Source organism: Aulonocara stuartgranti (assembly GCF_965226115.1).
Source record: "Aulonocara stuartgranti genome assembly, chromosome: 2".
NCBI lineage: Eukaryota > Metazoa > Chordata > Actinopteri > Cichliformes > Cichlidae > Aulonocara > Aulonocara stuartgranti.
This window is the reverse complement of record NC_138940.1, coordinates 32,187,273-32,209,339: the sequence shown is the minus strand read 5'-3', so window position 1 is coordinate 32,209,339 and position 22,067 is coordinate 32,187,273. Positions and strand designations below refer to the sequence as shown.

Genomic DNA, 22,067 nt, shown 5'->3' with positions numbered 1-22,067 from the left:
TTGGGGAGAGTTTCCTACTAAATTACATATATTAGTATATATGCATAATTTAAAGACTTGCCACTGCTGTCAATAACAGTGTTTTCTCATACTAAGGTTTACTTTCAATGACAGGAGTTAATTTTAGTGACAGATAAGTTGTTATTTAAGCACAAACTAATCATTGTTCCCTCATTTAAGTGTTTCTTCCAGCACTTACTCTGTACTTAGGTGTCACACTAAACTGATCTCCCAGCACTTTTAAGAGGGAGACATAAGAGGAAAGAGAAATGTGAAAGAAGGGAAGCGAGATTAAAAAAGGAAGTATGGTGATGGGGTCTCTGGTGTCACCATAGTGCAGACGGTTGGGTGGAGGATGGGGGTAGTTATACCCTGAGCACTAATACACAAAACCACACACATAGACACACACACGCACGCACATTCAAGAACATACATTCTCAGTAAGATATTTATTAGCGACTAAGCTCTGTAGGCACCCATTATATGTATGCTTTTTATTTCATCATTCATTCCTTTCTTCTTCTTCTCCTCCTGCCTTTAGAGTCTGTTGGCAACCCCAAGGACTGCATGTTAAAAGTTTAGAAATGTGGCACAGCGTTCAGGGACAGTCCCTGGATTCCGAGGGTGCTTTTAATTATGCTAACTTATGCATCCTCAAGTCCTCTCCCCTCCCAAGACCCTAAATTGTTTCTCCTTTGTCACAATGAACGATCTTTCAAGTCCTTAATTGCATCTTGAGGAGAGAGAGAGCTTTTAAAAGGGCTGAGAGTGAGGAAACACATGTGTAACCCACAGAAGCCTTTTATCAAGTGCTGTGGTGAATAAATGCTACACCTCCTTATGGGACCACAAACTATGTGTACTGCTGTTTTACTCACACAACTTTGTGTCGTCATGTATAAGCATTAACAGATAATATAAAAGATGATATTGATTTACTGTAATCAAGTTGTGTATAAAAATCAATCCTATATATTCAAGAATAATTCACTTGCAAAGTGTTGTAGGATCACACAAAGCTGCAGATTTTTATTCATTTATTTTTTGTTTCTCTACTTTGAAATTGAAATGTACGTGTTCTAGCACAGCTGTGTTTTATTTTACTGTTTAAGGAACAATGTTGCAAGTAAATAAAAAGACTATCGCATCATCTCAAATAGCAGAAGATTATCATGTAGTCGGTTTGACAGGTGATCCAGTTTTGCAGCACATAACAGACTAACACAATGGAAGAATGGTTTGATCATTTGGCAGCTTCGGCGTCTCTGTCCTTGCATTTCTTACACATCTGTCACCAGCATTGCTGCTATCAGGAGCTGAAAAACAACCAGCTTAATAAAAAAAACATCCCTCGTGTTGTGTTTGAGGCTTGACCACGCCTGCACCGCCACTGGTTTAAAGTTGCAAAGTTTAAAACACGTGGATGACTTTTTAACAAATGAAGTACTGCTGAACTTTGTGGCTTATGCTGAGACATTTTGATTTTTATGAAAATGTTTTTGACGTTTTCCACAAAGTTGTCACTGATAAGCCCTAAACCCATGATAACCAAAGTTGACATATTTTTTTTGATTTTTTTGATTATTATTTAAAGGCAATAATAGGTCACAGTCAACTGAAATCAGCAGCAAGCTTACAAATGTGGTAGTGAGGTCATATCTCAGCAATGCTCAGAGCTATTACATCCAAACGTAATGCACAGACCCGGGACCACATTGTGAAGACTGTCTGTTTCCTATGAGTGCTTAAAGTCATGTTTCTAACACGATCACATTAAGTTGCCATGGTGACTGTGCCCTGCTGAACCGCTTGCCCCCTTCGTTGCTGCTCGCAGCTATGTTTTAATGAAGTTTTAATGAACTTTTAAGTTTTGTTTGCATACATGACTGAAAAAGTATCGTTGCTTATTAGAATGCAGGCAAGCACAAACACAAACCCTGCCACTTTTGATCAAATTAAAGCTGTCATCGCGTTAGATGCCATTCATCTTTCATCTTCAATTAGTCATCCATCATCCTTAATCTCTGTCTCGTGTCTCCTTTTCTGCCACCAACTCCGAAGGATAATTTCTCACAAATCCCGGTGGCAGAAATACCTGTTCTGAATGTTTACTGAACTCAGTGTAGCAGCAGAAGGAGGATCATAACAAAAACTATATGTAGTGTAACAAAACAAGGGCATATAAGGGGAAACATATTAGTGTTTACCAGTGTTTAAAAATGTTCAGGCCCTTTTGAGGCTCAGTGGTGTGATGATTATGTGGAGGGAGGATTTATTTACAGACCACTTGAAGAAGTCAAATTGAACCTGGCAAAAAGAGTCAATGAAATCAACAAGAAAAATGATTAAAAATGCAACAGTAGTCCAGCTGGTGGAGAACATGAAGGAGGAAGAGTGTAGATTGACAAAATTTCACTTAATCAGCAAAGATTTCAACACTTTTAGGAACATATATAATATGCACAAACCTTAAAATAAATTCACATTTTCTTTCATGCCAGTAATTATTCATGTTTTCTTCAAGTTGATGCAGATCAGTTTCTGTATTTTTTTTCTCTGTTTTCTTCACCTTCATTGACCATTACCATTCTCAGTGCCTTCCCCCTCTCAGCCTCTGGATGTGGAAAGATCTGCTCTAAATTTCCCATGAATATTCTGCTCTAATCCAGCTCGAGAGAGTTTTTCCTCAGTACTTTTCACACAGATTTAAAGCTAACTTAGGTAAAACTTTTTTTTTCTTTTTCATGCCTAGCCTCATCTTTCATGTCTGTCTTTCTCACAGAAGTCGCAGCTCCTTCTTCCAACTGCTCTGTCTCAGGACTCTTTCTATCTTCTATCGCTGACGCTTGCTAATACTAAACTCAGCGTGTGTCTATGTGTACTCAGCTTGGGCCATATTTCAAGTTAAGTGCATGAACTGATGACCCTCACAAACATGAAACATTCAAACTCTATTTCGTTTTTGCTTAACGATCTTTAGACAACATCACATGTTATCACATTATAAAGCCCCTTTGTGGTGATATTAAGGTTGACCACATCACTGAACTTTTGTCTGAACTGCTTTTTTTTTTTTTTTTTCTTTTGTTGATGTTTGAAAGGTTTTCGTCTCTTTGTCTTTTCAACAAGTAAATCAGATGAACTATGTTAAAATGAATTTTTACTGAAGTTCATTGTACCTTTTCTCATTTGTTGTTATCAGAAAGTCTGAGCGGTTTAGTTCTGTATTTGTTATTTGGAGTGATCGAGTCATTCGGAAGGTATTTCTTTTTAATTTCACCTTGTGGCAGGGTGCCACGATGTAAACTATAGAATGTAATTTAGAAACTACAGACACTGCCAGCCTTCCTGGCAATGATTGGGTTTGGTTATAGTGATTATGATCATCTGAAAATTCCATGGTAATAACGAGCTGTTGATGCAAACAGTTTAATTTCTGTTTAGCTATGCGTCAGTCTTGGTGCAGTATGGATAACCTTAAGTGACTCAAAAGCACCCTGCAATAGATTGCTGACCTGTTCTGGGTGTACAGTAACACACCCCTCACCTTATGAAACTGGAATAGTCTCCAGCCCCCAAGCAAAAACTGAAATGGATAAGTGGTTTAGAAAATAGATGGATGTATGGATGGATGATTCAGTTTTCGGCTTAAGATGTGTAGCTCTCAGGCTAAGAGTAATGGGTTATCTCTTTCTTTCTTTTTCTTTTTACACACTTTACCTCTGTAGTCGAGGGTTGTTGCCTGCATGACAGCTATTCTAAGTCAGATGGATGATCGACACTATTCTACATACATCGAAACCTTCAGTGGAACTACTGATCTAGTGGTAAGTGCCTCACACACATATCCGCAGATGGCAGAAAACTGGATTTTTTTTAAAAACTGGAGTGTTTATTGAGCCTTCTGACAAATAATAAAAAAAAGAAATTAAGTAACTGTTTGGACATATAAGTTTTAATTTGTATCATTTTTGCTATATCTGTCATTTTTGTGCAGCAAAATGTCTCATTTTCCTATCAAAGTATAAATGAAGGGTGGCTCAAAACTTTGCATATTGCTGTGTAGTACAGTTCTATATTCTCATTTGTCTCTTGTTCTTCTTGTCTTCTTCTACTGCAGGACTTCCTAATGGAGTCCTTCCTCCTTTTCAAGGACTTGATTGGGAAACATGTGTATCCGTCTGACTGGATGGCCATGATCATGGTACAGAACAGGTAACATATTGCAGATATGTACACACACATGCACAGAACCAGTTTGAAAGTCTTCTCTTGCATGGTTCTACATGTGTTTGCCCATGAGCTACAGCTTATGCATTTAAAAAGTCGACATCAACAGTCGACTGGTTCATCCACATGAACCCACACAGGGATAAGTTAGCGATAGGAAAGCTGGGATCAAGGCTGCGATGATGAAAACGGCTGATGTGGCAAATATGACTGTGTGTGAGCCGATGGAGTGAAAGCTATCAGTGTTTTTTGTGATGTAAGCTAAAGGGAGGCTAAAGCTGTGTCAGACGAAAAGGCAAATAGGAAAAATTTAATGTGAGGTACAGGAAAAGGCAGTTTGATAAGGAGTCTGCAGACCGGGGTTAGAATGAAGATGTGCAGATATAGAAAGAAAAGCCTACTTAAAAGAAAATGAAAGAAGGAGGGGGAATGAGAAGGAATGGCATTTGGCTCTGTATAATGGTGATAGATAGACAGTGTTGAAGCAGAGGGAGCCTGAGAGTAGTTTTGCTACTTAACGTTAGAAATCCATAAGGCCATATCACGCCAATACACCTGCACACTTTGTTAACTTGCGATCATGATCTATCACTGTGACAGAAGATTTGAATTGAATGCGATATTGCATTTTTTTGTCTGGAATAACAGTTTAAAGCTGTGGCTTTAAGCTCTAGAGCTGAATTCTTTGATAAACAAAAAATAAGCTGCATTGTGGTTTTTTAAAGAATCCCATCCTTTTATTCGTTTTTTACTCGTATTCTCCTTTTTTTAACATTCAGTTTGATCAAACACAGCCACAGCAAAGTTTACTTCATTGACATGTCTTTTTGATTTATTTTTTTATATCTGTTCATTAGGGTGTTCCTAAGAGCCATCAATACATATGCTGACACTATGAAAGAAAAGTTCCTTAATAACGATGACTTTGAAGTCCAGGTAACTGTATTTTTATGTGCAATATTTCCGAGCTTTGTCTCATATTGATGCCATCCTTCTTATTGTGTCTGAATCCCCTTAAACGCTATCTTTCTCTGCATCCCCTCCCTTCCTCACTCTTCCTCACTGTCTAGTTGTGGAATAACTACTTCCACTTGGCAGTTGCGTTTATTACCCAGGAGTCCCTGCAGCTTCAACATTTCTCACCAACCAAGAGGAACAAGATTCTGGCCAAGTGAGAGAAGAGCTATTTAATTTCCCAATTTACCACACCTACTCTCCCCACTGATTTGTGGTCTATTTAGGATTCTTTGTTTGCTGTCTAAACTCCACTACTTATTAAAAGTGTGTGTTACCTGTAGATAGGCATTTAATTTAGATCAAGTTGAGTAAGAGTAGGTGAGCATTATCTTTTCCACTCAGTAATAACAGTATTGATTAGGACACTGCTTCCAAACTAACATTCTAATGTCTTCTTTTTTCTCTTTCTGTGTATTTTTCCTTCCTTATTGTCCCACACTCTGAATTCCAGATATGGAGATATGAGAAGGCTTATTGGCTTTGCAATCCGTGACATCTGGTATAAACTAGGTAAGAACTATACTGTAATGTGTAGTTTTTCTTCTTCATAAACTGTGGATAGAAAGGTTCATGAGTCAGCAGCGTTTCACACTGACAGACACCAATCTGAATATATCAGTGCACTAAAAATATCACAGTTTTCTGTGGTGTGTACAGAAGAGTAGGGTTATATCCTGCACAGAGCTAAAGCTCTTACTGTAGAAGAAAAATACTTCTTGTATTTGCCAGACAGAGACCTGTAGTGTTACCTGAGGGTGAGTGAAAAATGCTGTGTCTGCATATACGAGCAATTACGTGTGTTTATTTCTATGTGTGTGTTTTTTCAGGCAGTCATAAAATCTGTTTCATCCCCGGCATGGTGGGTCCCATCCTGGAGATGACTTTGATCCCTGAGGAAGAGCTGAGAAGGGCCACTATTCCCATCTTCTTTGACATGATCACCTGTGAACATGCACGTTTTGGAAACTTCAGCAAGGTACACACATATAAGAACACAAGCGATTAGTATACATACTAAACTTAAGACAGTCGAGCCATTTAAAAACTAATCGTGATACAAAAAATACTTAAATAAATCTTGTATATTGCAGACTTTGATGCATTTGTATCTATGAATACATGCTAAAATTAAAAGAAGAGACAAGGAAAACAAATGAAATAGAAAATCTATAACTGTGGCACATACACATTGTGCTCCCGCATTGATTTCCTGTAATGCAGCAGATAAAAGTAAAAGAGACACCTTAATTATGCTTGCATGCATAATTGATTTCCACTTCTGTTGCTCCCGTCTTTTGCTTCTTAATCTACCTTTTGTCCCACTCTTTGCTTTCCCCATTTTCAGTGCTGTTCTTTATGCTATTAATCAAGCTCTGAGTGATAAATGTCCTTTTGTTCTGATACCGAAAATATTTTTCCCTGTTACTTGGACTGTATGCACATAGCACTATTGTGAGGTGTTACCCAAGCGAACACTTATTCTTTGTTTTAAATACAAAAGGACAAACAAAGATCACTCATTAGGTAGGCAGGGAGAGGGAATCTGATGACTCAGTAGATAGTGATGCAAAGTTGTTTGATGTTTACCCTGAAAGAGAAAGCCTGAAAAACAATTGATAAAAAGAATAAAAGATGTGATATGAGCATACGATGACGCTCCAGAGCTTTGTAATTTGTTATCTGTCTGCCTTCTAAGGATGTTGGTATATTAAGAATAGAATACAATAGAATGTAATAGTTACTTTAAAAAAATAATAATAAAATCTTCGGCAGTTTGAGAATGAGATCATTCTGAAGTTGGACCATGAGGTGGAGGGTGGTGGAGGAGATGAACGCTACATGCAGCTACTGGAGAGCATGTAAGTATTGTAGTTTTTTTCACTATACACAATCGATTTCCTGCTAACTCTCATGAGCAGCATTTCACACTTGGCTCTGGTCTTCTGCCAGTACATTAATAGACAAACTGAATAACCCTGAATAACAAGGTAAAACCCTCTCAGAGGTCTCTGATGATTAAATTGTGGAAGCATGTCTGCCAGATTGCTGGACTGTGCTGCTGAGAAACCCACGCTGAGGCCACAGGTGCAGCACTTTGTCTCCTTGGTGAAGGGGCTCCTCATTCGTCTCCTTGACTACCGCACCGTGATGAGCGATGACAGCCGCAACAACCGCATGAGCTGCACAGTCAATCTTCTGGTAAGAACCACCTTCTTTGAAATCAGCTGGCAAAGTTGCCAGCGCTTGAAAGTCTTGTTAGCATCATCATCATTAGCTTTCTAGTGTCTAAGTGTGATATGTTTGTGTCATCATGGATTAGCATTTATTGCTACTTACCTTGTGATTCTTGCAATATACAGTGCCTTGTTGGTGTAGTGTCTCATAGCAAAGAGTTGCTGATCTTAGATGTACGCACATCAACACCAATAAATCCATTAGTAATTGAATATACAATATAATGTGAAACTTTGTTTTATATAGAATCCAAAGCAGCCAAGAGTTTATTATGAAACACAGATTTTATTTCTTGTCGTATGTGCCAAGGCCTTTTTTCTTTTCCCCCATTTAATTTGGGTGCTGATTGATCTAAAGGCAAAGATTCATCTCCTTGTCTGGTCTCCTACATTTTGCATTGGGTTGCATCAGCTCCTGTCTGTTCCACGTCTTTTCTCTTATGTGATCTCCTAATCAGATTCTCCCCCACAGTATTCTTAGGTTTAGTAATGGATGCCATCTACCCACCATATGATCTTTTCCACGCCAGATTAAATCGTATGATACCTCAGCAAAACTCTTTTCCTTTCATTTCCAAGATGCAAACATTTAAAAAATCATAATTCGACAGATGGATGCGTCTGTGTTTGAATAATAATGTAGAATAACTCTTTATCCCCCACCCCCAAGGTGGAGGCTGCTGGTACATGGCAGGAGTGTTTAGTTTGTAGCCTGTGGCAGTTGCCCATTAGCTATTCTGTTTCATTCATTTGGCCAACTGAAAAAAATCCCCTCTGCCCACAAGCAGGCACTAGTGCACTCCCCTAACCGTACCCCCCAGGCTAACTTTACTAAGGAATTATACACACAGGCACAGTCACACGCATATTTATTCTGCTCTTTCATGTAGATGAACTATCAAAACAAAACAAACTTATTTGAACATAAGAAGTACTCTCAAAAGGTTTGCAGTATATCATTTTGGTTTCATTTTTCTTTTTCGTTGTTACAAATATTAACTCAGTACACATACTGTACACTATATCTACAATATACTAAGCATACATATGTGTAGATTTTTTTTAAACAACTCTCAGTTGCTGTATTGTTCTCTATAAAAGATAGAAAGTGATGCTGTAGTTCTACTGAAAGTTGTGTTGCTATAGATTTAAAAGACAGGTGGACTGCTGCAAATCTTTACTTGTCTTCTTGATGGGCACCCTATATAAACATGTTAGCTCCCTAAATTTAAAATTCATTGTCCAATAAATAATAAATCTTACCCTTGACAATATAAAATGGTTCGATGGTATACTGTGGAAAAATCAACTATAATTTGTCACATTTGTGATTATGTGTCTGTTGGTGCTGTTGTGTGTATTGGCCTGTGCTAGTGATGGGAGGTGAGGTTACATCAGTTCGTTCCACTCCTCTGTTCACTGTAGATATCATTAAACTTAATTAAACTGGGAGTTTGTGCAGTTTATCTAGCACACTTGAAAACACACATGCTCCCACATTAAAGCACAAGCAATCAGTATTATAGTATAGTACTGTAGTATAGTATAAAATAGGATAGTGTAATGTGGTATAGTGTAGTGTTGTAGTGTAGTGTACAGTATAGTATACATATTATTGGATAGTATAGTGTGATACAGCATGTTATGGTGTATAATATAGTATAATATAAACGTGGAATTAATAGCATAGTTTCAAAACCTCTATCAGTTATATATGCATATGCATGCGAACACAGGCATACATACACACAGAAACTACACTAACCAACCCCTCCTTCTGTCTTTGCAGAACTTTTACAAGGACATCAATCGTGAAGCGATGTATATCAGGTATTTACTTGCTGGATTTAACTTAAATGGTGCATATCTGTGTTGTACGCATGTCTGTGCATGTCTGTGCATGCGTTCGTGTGTGTGTGTGTGTGTGTGTGTGGCTCTATAATCTGACAAGGGATTATATGAGTTCCACTGAATTAATGTCAAAATCCACAGGATCAGCTCGGCCTGACTGGAGGGAGAGAGAGACATGATGAGTGTGAGGGAGGGAGAGGTGGAGAGACAGGGAGAGACAGAACCATTTGTAAGAGAGCGAGAGAATGAGCGGGACAGACAGGAAAGAGAGGAGGAGAGGAAGTACAGATCTAGTCAGGTCCCGCAGTGCACTTCTGAGTATGGCTTTTAGACAAATTAGTTATCTGTATGTGTGAATGTGAGTGAAAGTCAGTGGTTGATCAACTGCCTTGTCAGCTCTGTGGATAATACAGTAACATTTAGCTGGCTGGTTTATTGGTGTCAGCCAACAAATATATTTTAATGCAAATAGACAATTTATGTCTGTGTTATATAATTAGTCACAATTTAATGGTGCGCTTACATAACAATGGATAATGAAACCCAAAACTAATTAAAATTCCCTTTGTGCTGCTGCGTACAACCCAAATCAGCCACAATGATGAAGCACATGATCAAGCTTCAGATTTAAACTCTGTCATCATTTCAGAATCCTATGAAAGAAAATATGAAATTAAACTGCACTGGACTCACCTCGCTGTTTTGGTTCGCATCCCTGGTGCATATGATAATGTCTTTTTCTCTAAATGCAGTACGTTGAAAACTGAATCTGCTCCCTTCGCCAAGTTTCATTCTGCTATACATACACGTAGTGCTATTCGCTATATGTGCTACATACTAGTCACTGAAGCTTGTAGCTTTCTGTAATTTCTTTTTCTTTGTGTAGCTGTCTCATAAGAATGTGAGACAGCTAGACAATTCTACCACATAGGAGCTGTGAGCAATGCATCCATTCCCTTTGTAATAGAATAGAAATGTTGATGTCCTATTGATATTTTACAGGGTTTTTGTTTTGTTTTTTTACAGCATGAAGATACTGCTAAACACTCATAACCTGTAATATGGAAATAGGACACTTCTTATATTGTTCTATTCAAGGTGCAAATAATAAGATGAAACTTACTTATTTGTATCAAACAAAACCGAGTATAGAAGAATAAAAAAGATGCCTCCTGCTAAATTTGGATCATCAAAACCCTTTCAGTTTTGAAACGTGCAGGTAAAATGAAGCTAGAGAAAGTGAAAAACAGGATGCCAGAGAACAAATGAGATGAATACACGACTCTAAAATAATAGTCAAACAGATTGAGTAATTAATGTAAGTTGCAAATGACTTGGGAGTGAAACTTTTCAGTTTTTTTGTTCCCTTTTCTGTTTGATTTCACATCCAATGACTGGACTGTCATAAACAACTTACAGCCAGATACATTTCCAACCAGAAAATTGTTATATCTGAAAGTGTGAGAAAGGAAATAGCAGGTGTGACATAAAAAAAGAATAAAAAACAAGGAAAGTGAGACTGTCAACATTTAGGCAGACAAAATAAGCGGTTGTCCTGTGAGCCAACACCTTACTTTGCAAGCAGATATGGGACTGTTCATTTAAAAGCATCCAGAAAACATTTCTTTTCCTACTTTGTCATCAGTGCTTTAGCAACAAAGTCCAGCCTCTGGCCATGTGGAGAAAGTTTGTCTTGACAGATGCAAGATATAGATACAACAAAACAGATCAAAACTAAAAGCAGTAGCAGTAAAAGCCGGTCCTCCAGGTGACAAGAAGTAATCCCATTTTTCCCCTTGTCAGGCCTATAAAACATTATAGGCCTACAAGCATCTGTCAGACCATTATAAGACATATGCTAAATTGTGCTCTTTTGTGTGTGTGTGTGTGTGTGTGCGTGCGTGCGTGCGTGCGTGCGTGCGTGCGTGCGTACGTGTGTGTGTGTGTGTGTGTGTAGGTGTGTGTGTGCGAGTGTTAAATGACCTTTTGCTAAGCTTAGTACATATTTCAGGGTATCTACCAGTGTGTTTGTGGGTGAGAGAGTGAGAGAAAGAGAGAGAAAGAGGGCTAATGCTTCCTTTGCAGGTCTTCAGGTTGCCCAACAGTGGCACCTAGTGGAATAAGGTTTAATTCTCTTGTTTAAAGAGTGTGCCTTCTTTTTTTCTTTTTTCTTGTACTTGTGTGTGCTCAGGTACCTTTACAAGTTGAGGGACCTTCACCTGGAGTGTGAAAACTACACAGAGGCGGCGTACACACTGCTGCTCCACTCTCGTCTGCTCAAGGTGGGGCAAACAGTCACATGCACGCATATGAAGACACATATCGTTGCTTAATGCTGGCCCCGGTGTCTTGTTCTTCTTAATCACTTGCCACAACTGAGACAGTTTTGCATTAGCTGATAAACGTCGCTGGCCTCCAAATGATGAAGCGCCGAGTTTAGTTTATGGCATTGCGTCGTCTACTGCAGCTACATCACTATGGTGATTGATGCTGTGCACTTGCCCAGTGTGTGTGTGTGTGTGTGTGTGTGTGAGGATGTGCATGTATGAGTCTGAGGCTGTTTGACCTCTTATGTCGCTTCAACTCTTTTATAAGACACATGAATTTGAGCATCTCCTGCTCGTCATCTCCTCTGTGTGTCTCATTACATCAAAGCAGTTGAACTCTATTTAACAATTTTTATAATCTCCATTTATCTGCAGGGTCAGTCCTGTCATTCCGGTCACACTACTGGAAACAACAGGCTGGAACACACAGCATGCTATAATCTTTGCTATCCTAAGCAGATTAGACAGTTTTAAAAATCATGATGTACTGGTTTTTTTTTTTCTAAATTTAATTCTGTGTAATTTATGTAATAGAAGATAAACAGTTGTCTCATTTATATAATAAATGGGCACTCTGCTGCTGTTTTTGCACATTCTCCGCTTAGGACTAATATTGATTTATTACAACAATGAAACTGTAAGCTTTAAGTACTTCTTCTCCCTTTGTTCCTCTGTGATAAATGGCACAGCAGAAATTAGAGTAGTCCTGAAGGCAAAGTTTTTCTTTTGTTTCAGCAATATCAAGTTGGGCCTCCCTTCGGAAATATCTCATTTTGTTTTTATCTTTGTCTTTTCTTCCATATCTCTTTACTATGTTCATACTTCTTCCTACTCCTTTTCAGACCAAACATTGTTACATTATGTAAGACGATTTTGTTTTATTTCATTATATATTTTTTGTTTATCTGAACACATACGTGTGTGTGTGTATATCTACATATATATTCGTATCTGTAAATGAAAATATATGTAGTGTGTATATATTGTTTTTTGTTTTATATGTCTGAAACAAATAAAGATACAATACAATACTTCCTCTCTGTCTCTGTTGCAGTGGTCAGATGACATGTGCAGTCAGTTTGAGTTCCACGGCTCCCAAACGCAGCGACAGCTCAAAGAAACTCTCTACGACACAATCATTGACTACTTTGACAAGGGCAAGGTCGGTATTGTTTCAGACAATGTCAAAATTTGCTTAGCTGTACCGATACTGAGTGATTAATTGAGTACTAATTAGCGCTCAGTTGCATTAATGAAAATCCGTGTGTTGTTGTTCGTTTTTGTCTTCTTTTTCTTATTTTCTTCACTCGAGGATATCGGAGACATCAAAACAGATATCCTTCAACCACACATGATCACTGTGCTGTATGTTAGTGTCACATTCATTTTGTATTCTCCCCGAGTGTCTCATGTTCTCTGAAGCTGAGATAGAGACTTCCTTCCACTCCACAGAGACTTGGACACAGACATTTTCATGATATGAATTCCCACCACGACAGCTGTGCCCGATTTATTAGCAGATGGTGTAATGAAGGACACTTCTGTTTCTTTCCTTTGTGTGCTTAGATGTGGGAAGAGGCCATCACTCTGTGTAAGGAACTTGCAGAGCAGTACGAAAATGAGATCTTTGACTACGAGCTGCTCAGCAAGAGACTGGTAATACATTACAATCACAGGGGTTCATGTCTTCTGTGTAGCATTCATGATTGCATGTTTTTCCCCTTTCCCTTTTATAGATGTTTTAGATGTTTGGGGGGTTTAAGAAAGAAAGAGAATTCAGGCTACTTATCACGTCTTTGATTAAGGGAGTGCCATCCTATAATAATATAAATATGTACTGTCATCTAGTAACCAAAAATAGAGAGGGCATAGCCGAACATATGAAACAGGAAAATACCGCCGTGTAATCCCTTTATTTCAGCAAAGTAACTGTATTCTAAATACCACCTTTTTAAACGGTAACTGTAACTGAATACAGTTACTCATATTTTGTATTTTAAATACGTAACGGCGCTACATGTATTCCGTTACTCCCCAACACTGCCTCTGAATATATTGTTACATCATCTGCACACTCAAACATTAACAGCTATTTTTAAAGCTTACTCGGCATGTCAAATACTCCTTTAAATCAAGCTTTTTTTGAGCTTATGGCGTGTCATAAATATATGACCCCAAAATTATGATTCTTCATTAGCAGTCTTCAGCTACTTCAAAGTCCTCCTGGCCCTCACTTTGTCATCTCAATCACACTTCCGCTTCTTTCATCTCTTGCCTCTGCACAACAGAAGAAGTGATTCTCCCATTTACTAACTTTTGGTTTAGCACCACCTTCTCCTCTATCTCCCCTTCACTCAAATAACTCCTTCCACTCCTCGAAGAGAATCACACATTTCCCAACAATGGAAAAATCTCTCCCTCTCTTTATATGACTGCAGCAGAAGCTCTCTCAGCTAATGCTGAATTTATGTGGTTATATAAATGACAGACATTGCCCTTGGATGGGGTGTGCTTTTTTTTCACTACATCTATCACCCTCGCAGGCCCGGCATTCTGCTGAGCGTAGCTTTGTCATTGGCATGAGCTGATTAAACTGCCCAAAGTGCACATCTGAAAGTCTCCCTTGGACACATCCTCTGTTTCCTTCTGTCTCTCTACAGGAAAAACAAGCCAAGTTCTATGAAAATATTATGAAGATCTTGAGGCCTAAACCAGACTACTTTGCAGTGGGCTACTATGGACAGGGCTACCCTCCATTCCTCAGGGTTTGTATTTTGCTGTGTCACAGTTGAGTTAGAGAATACTTCAAATTGTTACCAGAAACACTCATAAAGTAGATATTAAGGAATTCACACCATTTACAAAATCCTAACTGTCTTCCATTAAAAAACGTTATTGGCAGTTAAGCTTAGCTGTTTACAGTTTTTTTTAAATCGCACCAGCAGGTATCTAGCAGAGTGGGACATACGATACCCTCCGGAAACATTTTGGATGTGTTGATTGCAACAGGCTGCAGAAATATAATTTTGCAATGATTATTGCTTCTGCTATGATTATGTGTGTTAATCTGCTGTGATAACAAGTAAGACAAAGTCAGTACTCAGCTTATAAGAGGGCAGTCAAAGGTGATCAGGTCCAACTTTTGAGTCTTTGAGAGAATTTCAGTGTCTGCCATTCCTAGGTGGACTCTGCCCTATTTAAGGACGTTTAAATAGGCAAAGAACTTTCCTGTGAAGATAAGCTGGGTCTTAATCTTTATTATCAGTATTAACACTGGTTTATTCCCCCTGGCTTCAGAACAAGGTGTTTATCCACCGTGGTAAGGAGTATGAGCGCAGAGAGGACTTCCAGAACCAGCTGATGAGCCAGTTCCCCAGCGCCGTGCGTCTCAACACAACCACCATGCCAGGGGATGATATCAAGAACTCTCCACTTCAGTGTATCCTTCAAGCAGCATTACACACTTATTCATTTACAGTCATATGTAGATGCATATTGAACGAAGAAAATTTTAATATTCTGCATGGTCTACAGTGTTCACCAGCACACTAGCATAGAAGTCATAAAATATTCACATGCAGCACCTTCGGGATTATTAAGTATTTGGGTCACTGAACACATTTGAAAGTACTAAATATCCAGGGACCTTTTAACCCAGAACCACAGTACATCTTAACCAACCATCAGATCTCTGTGTATCAAACTAAAATTTCATTTTAGTTTACTTGTCCTGTTCCTTTTGATGCACTTCTGTATGAACACATCCCTCCACTATGAGTTTGTACACTCACAGAGATACTGAGAATCTATCTCTTATGTTTATTTCTGAGCAGTCCAAAACAGATATCCAGTGTTTTACAGTGCAGCCAGTCCTCGAAATCCCTCCTCGCCTGAAGAACAAACCCGTTCCTGACCAGATCATCAAGTTAGTGCCATTCAAGCTAGTGCTTAAAAATGAACTGGAGGTTTTAAATATGTACACCTAATGTATATTGTGCCTCATTTTGCATGATTTTTCTGTTGTCTTTGTTTGACTCATTTCTTTCCTCTTCAGCTTCTATAAGTCCAACTATGTGCAGCGCTTTCACTATTCCAGACCTGTGAGGAAAGGACCCGTGGACCCAAACAATGAGTTTGCTGTGAGTTATGTCTTTAAAATGAAATGTGTGACCTCAGGGACCATGAAAGCATTTCAAGGACTTTTGTACTAGAACTGTTATCAGTCTGAAACTGTGAGTTTCTAATATATAAAATAATAGGATTTTATTCAAAGGCAGGATTTTTCATATGCTGAGGCTTGTGTTTAAAGGTTTCAGATGAGCTCTTGAGATGCAGCATCAGATTCCGGTATTACTGTGGTGTATGATTAGATTAGAATAAATAAGATTGTGCAGCAAGCGTCTGTTAAGATTTCAGGCTTCAATGCAAGATATGATATCAGAGTATTCAGAAGTGGTACAGATTTATCTGACAGCTTCTCTGTTTTTATACTTTTTTTTTGGTTTTTTTTAGTCCATGTGGATTGAGCGCACAACCTTTACCACTGTCTATAAGCTGCCTGGGATCCTGCGCTGGTTTGAGGCAACTGACATGAAGCATGTAAGTCTACAGGGCCATGTTTGTTCTCCATGTTTGACTTGTATGTTTGCTGTAAGTTATTATCTCCAGTGCAATGCGTTTCACATTTCAACACCACTGATTACAGGGTTTTTTTTATGTTTAATATTTAAAGGTTTTATTATACGTCTCCCACATCCGATCTGAAAACTCTCCATCCATCCACCTTCATTCCTTTTTCTTCTACTCTTTCTGTGTGTCTGCCTCCCTTTCCAGACTACCTTGTCTCCTTTGGAGAATGCCATAGAGACCATGGAGTCAACAAATGAGAAGATTTTAACGATGATTAACCAATACCAGTCTGACTGGAGCCTTCCTATCAACCCTCTCTCCATGCTGCTCAACGGCATCGTTGACCCAGCTGTCATGGGTGGCTTTGCAAAATATGAAAAGGTAAATTCTCAAGGATCATCACTAATATTACAAACCCAGTTCCAAAATGGTTGGGACGCTGTATAAAATTTAAAAAAACAACAACAACAGAAAGCCGTGATTCTGAAAACTCTATTAAGACCTTTTGTCATTTAATTTTTAAAAATTAACTCATTTTGAACTTAATGGCAATAACACATCTCAAAACTTTGGAGTGGTGGGAACAAAAGGCTGGAAGAGTAAACAGAAACAGACCCTGAAACAGATGGAGGATTATCTTGTAACTAATTAGGTTAATTTTCAACAAGCCAGTAACATGACTGAGCTTAAAAAGAGTTTATTAGTGAGTTTCTCAGAAGTAGGAGGGGCAGAGGCTCACCAGCTGGCAATAAAACACAAGCTAGTGTGGCCTTAGACCTGATCCCAATCCTGGCTACATTGGAAGGTTTCATCAGGAAGGACATCCAGCATAAAAATATGTGCCAAACATACAGATGCATCTGCTGTGGTAACCTTTTGGGGAAACAAAGTACTTTAGCTTAAACCAGGATTTCTAAAATGATAAACTAGTACCTGCAGGAAACCTTGGAGAACTGGATGAGGTGCATGTGTTTGTTTAAAAAAAAAAAGAGAGAATCATTCCTGCATAATTATTATTATTATTTTAATACAAAATTTAAGTTCAGTAAATACTTTTGTGTTCAATATTTTGAAGTCACAATTAGCTATCATCAAAAGCCAACTGAAAGTAATAAGCACAGTCACATTTACTGTGAGCATAAAGCCAGATTTGGATATTTTGTGGCAGACAAAAGGAAATGGATATGTGTTCAAAGTGTAACAAAAGCGAACCACATGTTTGTTTGAGTCTTCTTTTTCTTTCATGACTCTGAAACAAAGCAGTCTTTAAAGACTTCGCCTGGAAAAGAGTTTGATCTCTACAGATGTTTCTTATTAAAAATTAAGTAACGTTTTTTTATTGCTTTTAGTTCTTTTAGAAAACCTCGCTGTCATACAACTTCAATGCTTAGCTTAGGATGTCGAAAAAAAATTGGTTTTCTGTGAATTTTGTGATGCCTTTAAATATTTGAAATGTAGTAATTAAGTGCTTTTAGATACACATTGTTTTTCATTAAATCAGATTGAGAGAGAAAAAGTTTGAGAACCACTGCATAAAGCTGTTATATTGCTATATATATATATTTCTATTGCCATCTATTGTAACACATACCACGTACAGCCAAATAGGGGTTGCGAAAAAGGACGGAGATTCACCGTAACAAAGTAAGTCCTTTAACAGATATCAGAGCTTAAGAGAGTGCTCTCATGCAAGACTCGTCTCTCATGATGAACTTAAATCCATTAAGAAGAAACTCTTTATCACCTCCTGAGGCTCACTGAATATAATCAAAGTCAGTTTCTGCAGTCCAAATGACATTAAATGAAATGTACTTATCTGACTATCATTTAAGTGCCTCCACACACACTATTCAGTATTATAATATTCCACATAGGATGGTAGTAAATTACCATTTTTGCTAGCTGGTGAAATAGTAATCGATTTTTATCATTTTTTAAATGAGTGTTATATAATATTTCCTCTGTATCAGGCCTTCTTTACTGAAGAGTACACCCAGCATCACCAGGAGGACAGAGAGAAGCTGGTTCGCCTCAAGGACCTCATCGCATGGCAGGTACTTAATACATATTCTCAAATACATGTACACAACATATATAGTCATTACTTTTATATGTGTGTGTGTGTGTTTTTCTGCTGACACCATGGCATTTTTATTTCCAGATCCCATTATTAGGTGGAGGAATCTCCCTCCATGGGAAGAGAGTGACAGAGGACTTGCGTCCTTTCCATGAGCGCATGGAGGAGTGTTTCAAACAGCTGAAAAAGAAAGTGGAGAAGGAGTACGGAGTGAGAGAGTTGGTAAGCTGAAAGAAAAATGTAGGAAAATCCTAACTTTTCTACTAAAATATGATGCTTCCGTAATCCAGAATATCTTTTTTTCTGCAAAGCTGGACATGGAGCTGCTGTGGTAGAGCAGTGTGGAGCTAATTAAGCTGCAAATTAGCTGACCCAAGCGAATTTAAAGATCAAAGTACTCAGAAAACGCTGTGAGAAGAGTGTTGATGTGGGATTTGTACCTTTTAAATTTCTCTGCAACTAGAACAGGGTTTGGATGGTTTTAACGGGGGCAAATGTGGTCATTAACTTGTAATTGGCACTGCCTTTCAGGAGAAATTAAACAAAACTGGAGTAGAGTGATTATACACCATTTTAAGAGTGATTAGACTCAGTTTTACTTTTTTCTTGTTCTTTTTGTTTTTAGAGATGTCACTTTTTCTACGATATCTTTTTCGGCTAATCTACATATTGCTCACATTTGTCTTTCTCTCTCTCCAGCCGGACTTGGATGAGAGAAAGTCTACTCGTCCACGCTCCATGCTGCGATCATTTCGTCAGTCCGTCATCTCGATTTCCTCACTGCAGGGATCCGAGTGTGGGACGCCAACCAAGACACATGCAGACAGGTAACATGCACATTTTCGAACCCCTACTGTGTCACGAGAACCCCACGATAACACTCAGTTTAAACTGCATACATGAAGTCTTATGGAAAAAGCGTCACACAAATATGATAATAAGCTTGGATTTCCTTTGAATGTCTAATCTAAATCTTCCTGCCTCCTCCCAGGGACAATCCTCCTGAGTCTCCAATCTCCTGGAGCTCTGCCACCCTGCCACGCTCCAGTGGCAGTGTTAGTATAGGTGAGGAGGGGAGCATGATGACAGTGGGTGATGCAGAGGTCAAAATGAGGAAGAGTAAGAAGAAAAAGAAAAGGAGCAGCATGATCTTCATCACAGAGGAAAGAGAACGGACCAGTACACTGGAATGCAAACGGGTGAGAATTAGTGATGATGGATAGCAATGTGGGGAAAATGTGAGAAAAAGGTACAAAGACAGAAAAGAGGGGAAGGTTGCATTACATGATTAAGTAATAGAACGCTCTGTTTCTGTGAAGTGTAGTCTGAGTTTTCTGTGATTTTTGTCTCCCTCTAGCTGTCCAAGAAACAGGAGTTCCGCAGTGACACCAACTTGTCTGAGCCAAATGAAGTAAATGTGGCGCTGACCAATGCCAACTCAAGATCGCTGCCTGCCATCACAGGTGACACACAAACCCACCTGGTGTGATGGAATTACTGTGACTGAGGTGCACAAAGCCCACAAAGTCAAAAAATCATGACCTAAGAGGAAGTGCTGCATTTTTCCTGCTCTGGAAAGCTGACTCAAAGAAAAAAAGAGCACAAGCAAGGTCATAATAGGAGAAATACCTTGGCATGCTATGGTGTGCAATAGAAAAAGTGAATGCTGGGGAATGCACAGTAACAACTTGCCCTAAGACACACTCTGATATAAGGCAGCAAATCAGTTTGAATGTTGTATTTTCTCAGAAGTATGTAATAGTTGCATCTGGTTTATATCTGATTGTTGTATTTACACATCCTTGCACTATGGTGAATCAGGCCACAATTTACTGATGCTTCGCTGGCCTCCTGCCTTCACTGAATCAGCTGAGACAGCACTCACTGCGGTGTTAATACACAACTACAAGCTGCACTGCCTCACTGAAGATACAGCACTCACAGGCCCCCAGTGTTGCTAGGGCACACAGGTCATTGGCAGAACAGCTGCGGGAGCCCAATTAGTCACAAAAAATCACCTGGCTACAGTGCAAGATCTGCTGTAAAATTGTAATCACGAGGACACAAACACTACATTTGTTTTTTCCCCTCTCTCTCTTTCTCTCTAGGCCTGTCCTTGTCAGTGGCAGGAGGGGCTGAGGAGGTGGAGTCCTCCAGAGCCAGGAGGGACAGTAAGAGCATGTCGGTGTGTGCAACCTCTGACCGAACAGCAGACAGACGCTCAAAGGGTGTCATCAACCTGTTATTCAAGTCCAAGGTAGAGTAATAGCCCAACCTGTTTAAGTTAACTGGGTTTAGATTCAAGAATAAGTGCTTCAGTTAAAAAGAACAGAAATACACCTATTTACTTATCTGTGTCAAGCTATTGCCAAGGTTTGTCAAGGTAGGTTCACTGGCTGCTGTTTGGCTTCATGTTTAATGTCCAGGTATGAGTGATGTCAGCTGTATGCGACCTCTTAGTAGGAATTCACGAATATATTTTTCAGAAGATCTCAGCTCTTTTCTTTAACAGAAGTAGCACTGAAAATTTATCTCCAGCATGAGTCTCTTGAATTATTCCAAGCAGGATCTCAAAGCCCGCTGAAATAATTTATTTGAGCACATTTCAGGTCATTTTTACCATTAAGAAAAATCCCTGTATTTACATTATGTGTGTTTGTTTCGGCAGAGCTCCAGAGCAGAGGAAGTGAAGCCCAGTGATGCACCCAAAGAAAGAGATAGCCATTTTTGAAATGTATTATTTTCATTTCTTGTCTTCTTTACTTATTTGTACTATGCTTTTTTTTAAAACCAAAGACCTGTAGCTAAATCCACAATTATACACTGACTCACACAGTCTACTTGTCTGTCTCAATGTTGCTGTTGCCTTAATATAATTGATTTTACCTATCAGTAAAGGCTATTTTTGTTGTGTGACCTTTTTCCTGGCAATTTAAGTGATTCCCAGTGAAGCTAAATGCCATCTTACAGCTTTTCAATCAATTCTGCTTCTACAAGAATGAGCAAACACAAACCATCCCTCCGACACACTTGATTAAAAGCTTCTCATTATACGGCTTTCAGCATTGTTGACACTGAAGTTAATGAGAAAATAATAATTCTATAAAGCACAAAGGTTACTGTGTCCTCCCAAAGGACTTTAAACTGGAACTTGTTGCCACGAGGCTTTGGCACTGATACAACAAATATTAAAGTCTAATAAACTCAAATAGAGTCAACAAACTGTGAAACTCATTGTACAACATCAAAGCTGTGTGTACCCAATGTTGAGTTTGTGTTTCTGTATGAATTCTTTTGGGAGTTACTTTCTGCATGATTTGGTCACAATTTTTTATACCTTTTGTTAAAATATAAAAATAAATGTTTAAGTGTATTTCCAGTTTGGAATTTGCTTTGGTTTTTTTGCATCACCGGTTTTCACGAAGAGTTCTACCTAAGGAATACTTTAGGTGCCGGCTAAATACCAAGTTTTATAAATGTTAGAGTCGCTTCTACTCTTTACGGTAAAAAGAGTTCATCTTGGCTTTAGCTTCATGAATGAACAGCTTTTTAATTTAAGAGAGATTTGACTGTAAAACAAATGAAGCCAATGCTTGAGTGCCAACAGCTGTAGTTCTTCGAATGACCACTTGGGGCAGGCTTTAAAAGTCAGTACCCATAGACTCTCATGCTAAAATGGTCATATTTCAGATTGGAAAT

At 38.7% G+C, this 22,067-nt stretch overlaps 1 protein-coding gene across 1 annotated transcript in view; it reads left to right on the top strand.

Annotated features, from left to right (window-relative positions):
* dock2 (dedicator of cytokinesis 2) overlaps positions 1-21,747 on the top strand; it is a 98,458-nt gene extending 76,711 nt beyond the window's left edge. Inside the window, exons 27-51 of the mRNA XM_082545652.1 lie at positions 3,732-3,830; positions 4,124-4,218; positions 5,091-5,169; positions 5,304-5,404; positions 5,702-5,760; positions 6,078-6,226; positions 7,024-7,109; positions 7,293-7,449; positions 9,274-9,314; positions 11,527-11,617; positions 12,717-12,824; positions 13,229-13,318; positions 14,323-14,427; positions 14,960-15,101; positions 15,506-15,587; positions 15,717-15,801; positions 16,175-16,261; positions 16,496-16,672; positions 18,262-18,345; positions 18,453-18,590; positions 19,068-19,195; positions 19,360-19,567; positions 19,726-19,831; positions 20,477-20,625; positions 21,037-21,747. Coding sequence (XP_082401778.1) covers positions 3,732-3,830; positions 4,124-4,218; positions 5,091-5,169; positions 5,304-5,404; positions 5,702-5,760; positions 6,078-6,226; positions 7,024-7,109; positions 7,293-7,449; positions 9,274-9,314; positions 11,527-11,617; positions 12,717-12,824; positions 13,229-13,318; positions 14,323-14,427; positions 14,960-15,101; positions 15,506-15,587; positions 15,717-15,801; positions 16,175-16,261; positions 16,496-16,672; positions 18,262-18,345; positions 18,453-18,590; positions 19,068-19,195; positions 19,360-19,567; positions 19,726-19,831; positions 20,477-20,625; positions 21,037-21,099 — 2,709 coding nt within the window. The 3' untranslated portion in view covers positions 21,100-21,747. The remainder of the gene's footprint in view (positions 1-3,731; positions 3,831-4,123; positions 4,219-5,090; positions 5,170-5,303; positions 5,405-5,701; positions 5,761-6,077; positions 6,227-7,023; positions 7,110-7,292; positions 7,450-9,273; positions 9,315-11,526; positions 11,618-12,716; positions 12,825-13,228; positions 13,319-14,322; positions 14,428-14,959; positions 15,102-15,505; positions 15,588-15,716; positions 15,802-16,174; positions 16,262-16,495; positions 16,673-18,261; positions 18,346-18,452; positions 18,591-19,067; positions 19,196-19,359; positions 19,568-19,725; positions 19,832-20,476; positions 20,626-21,036) is intronic.
* Positions 21,748-22,067: the final 320 nt, after the last annotated feature.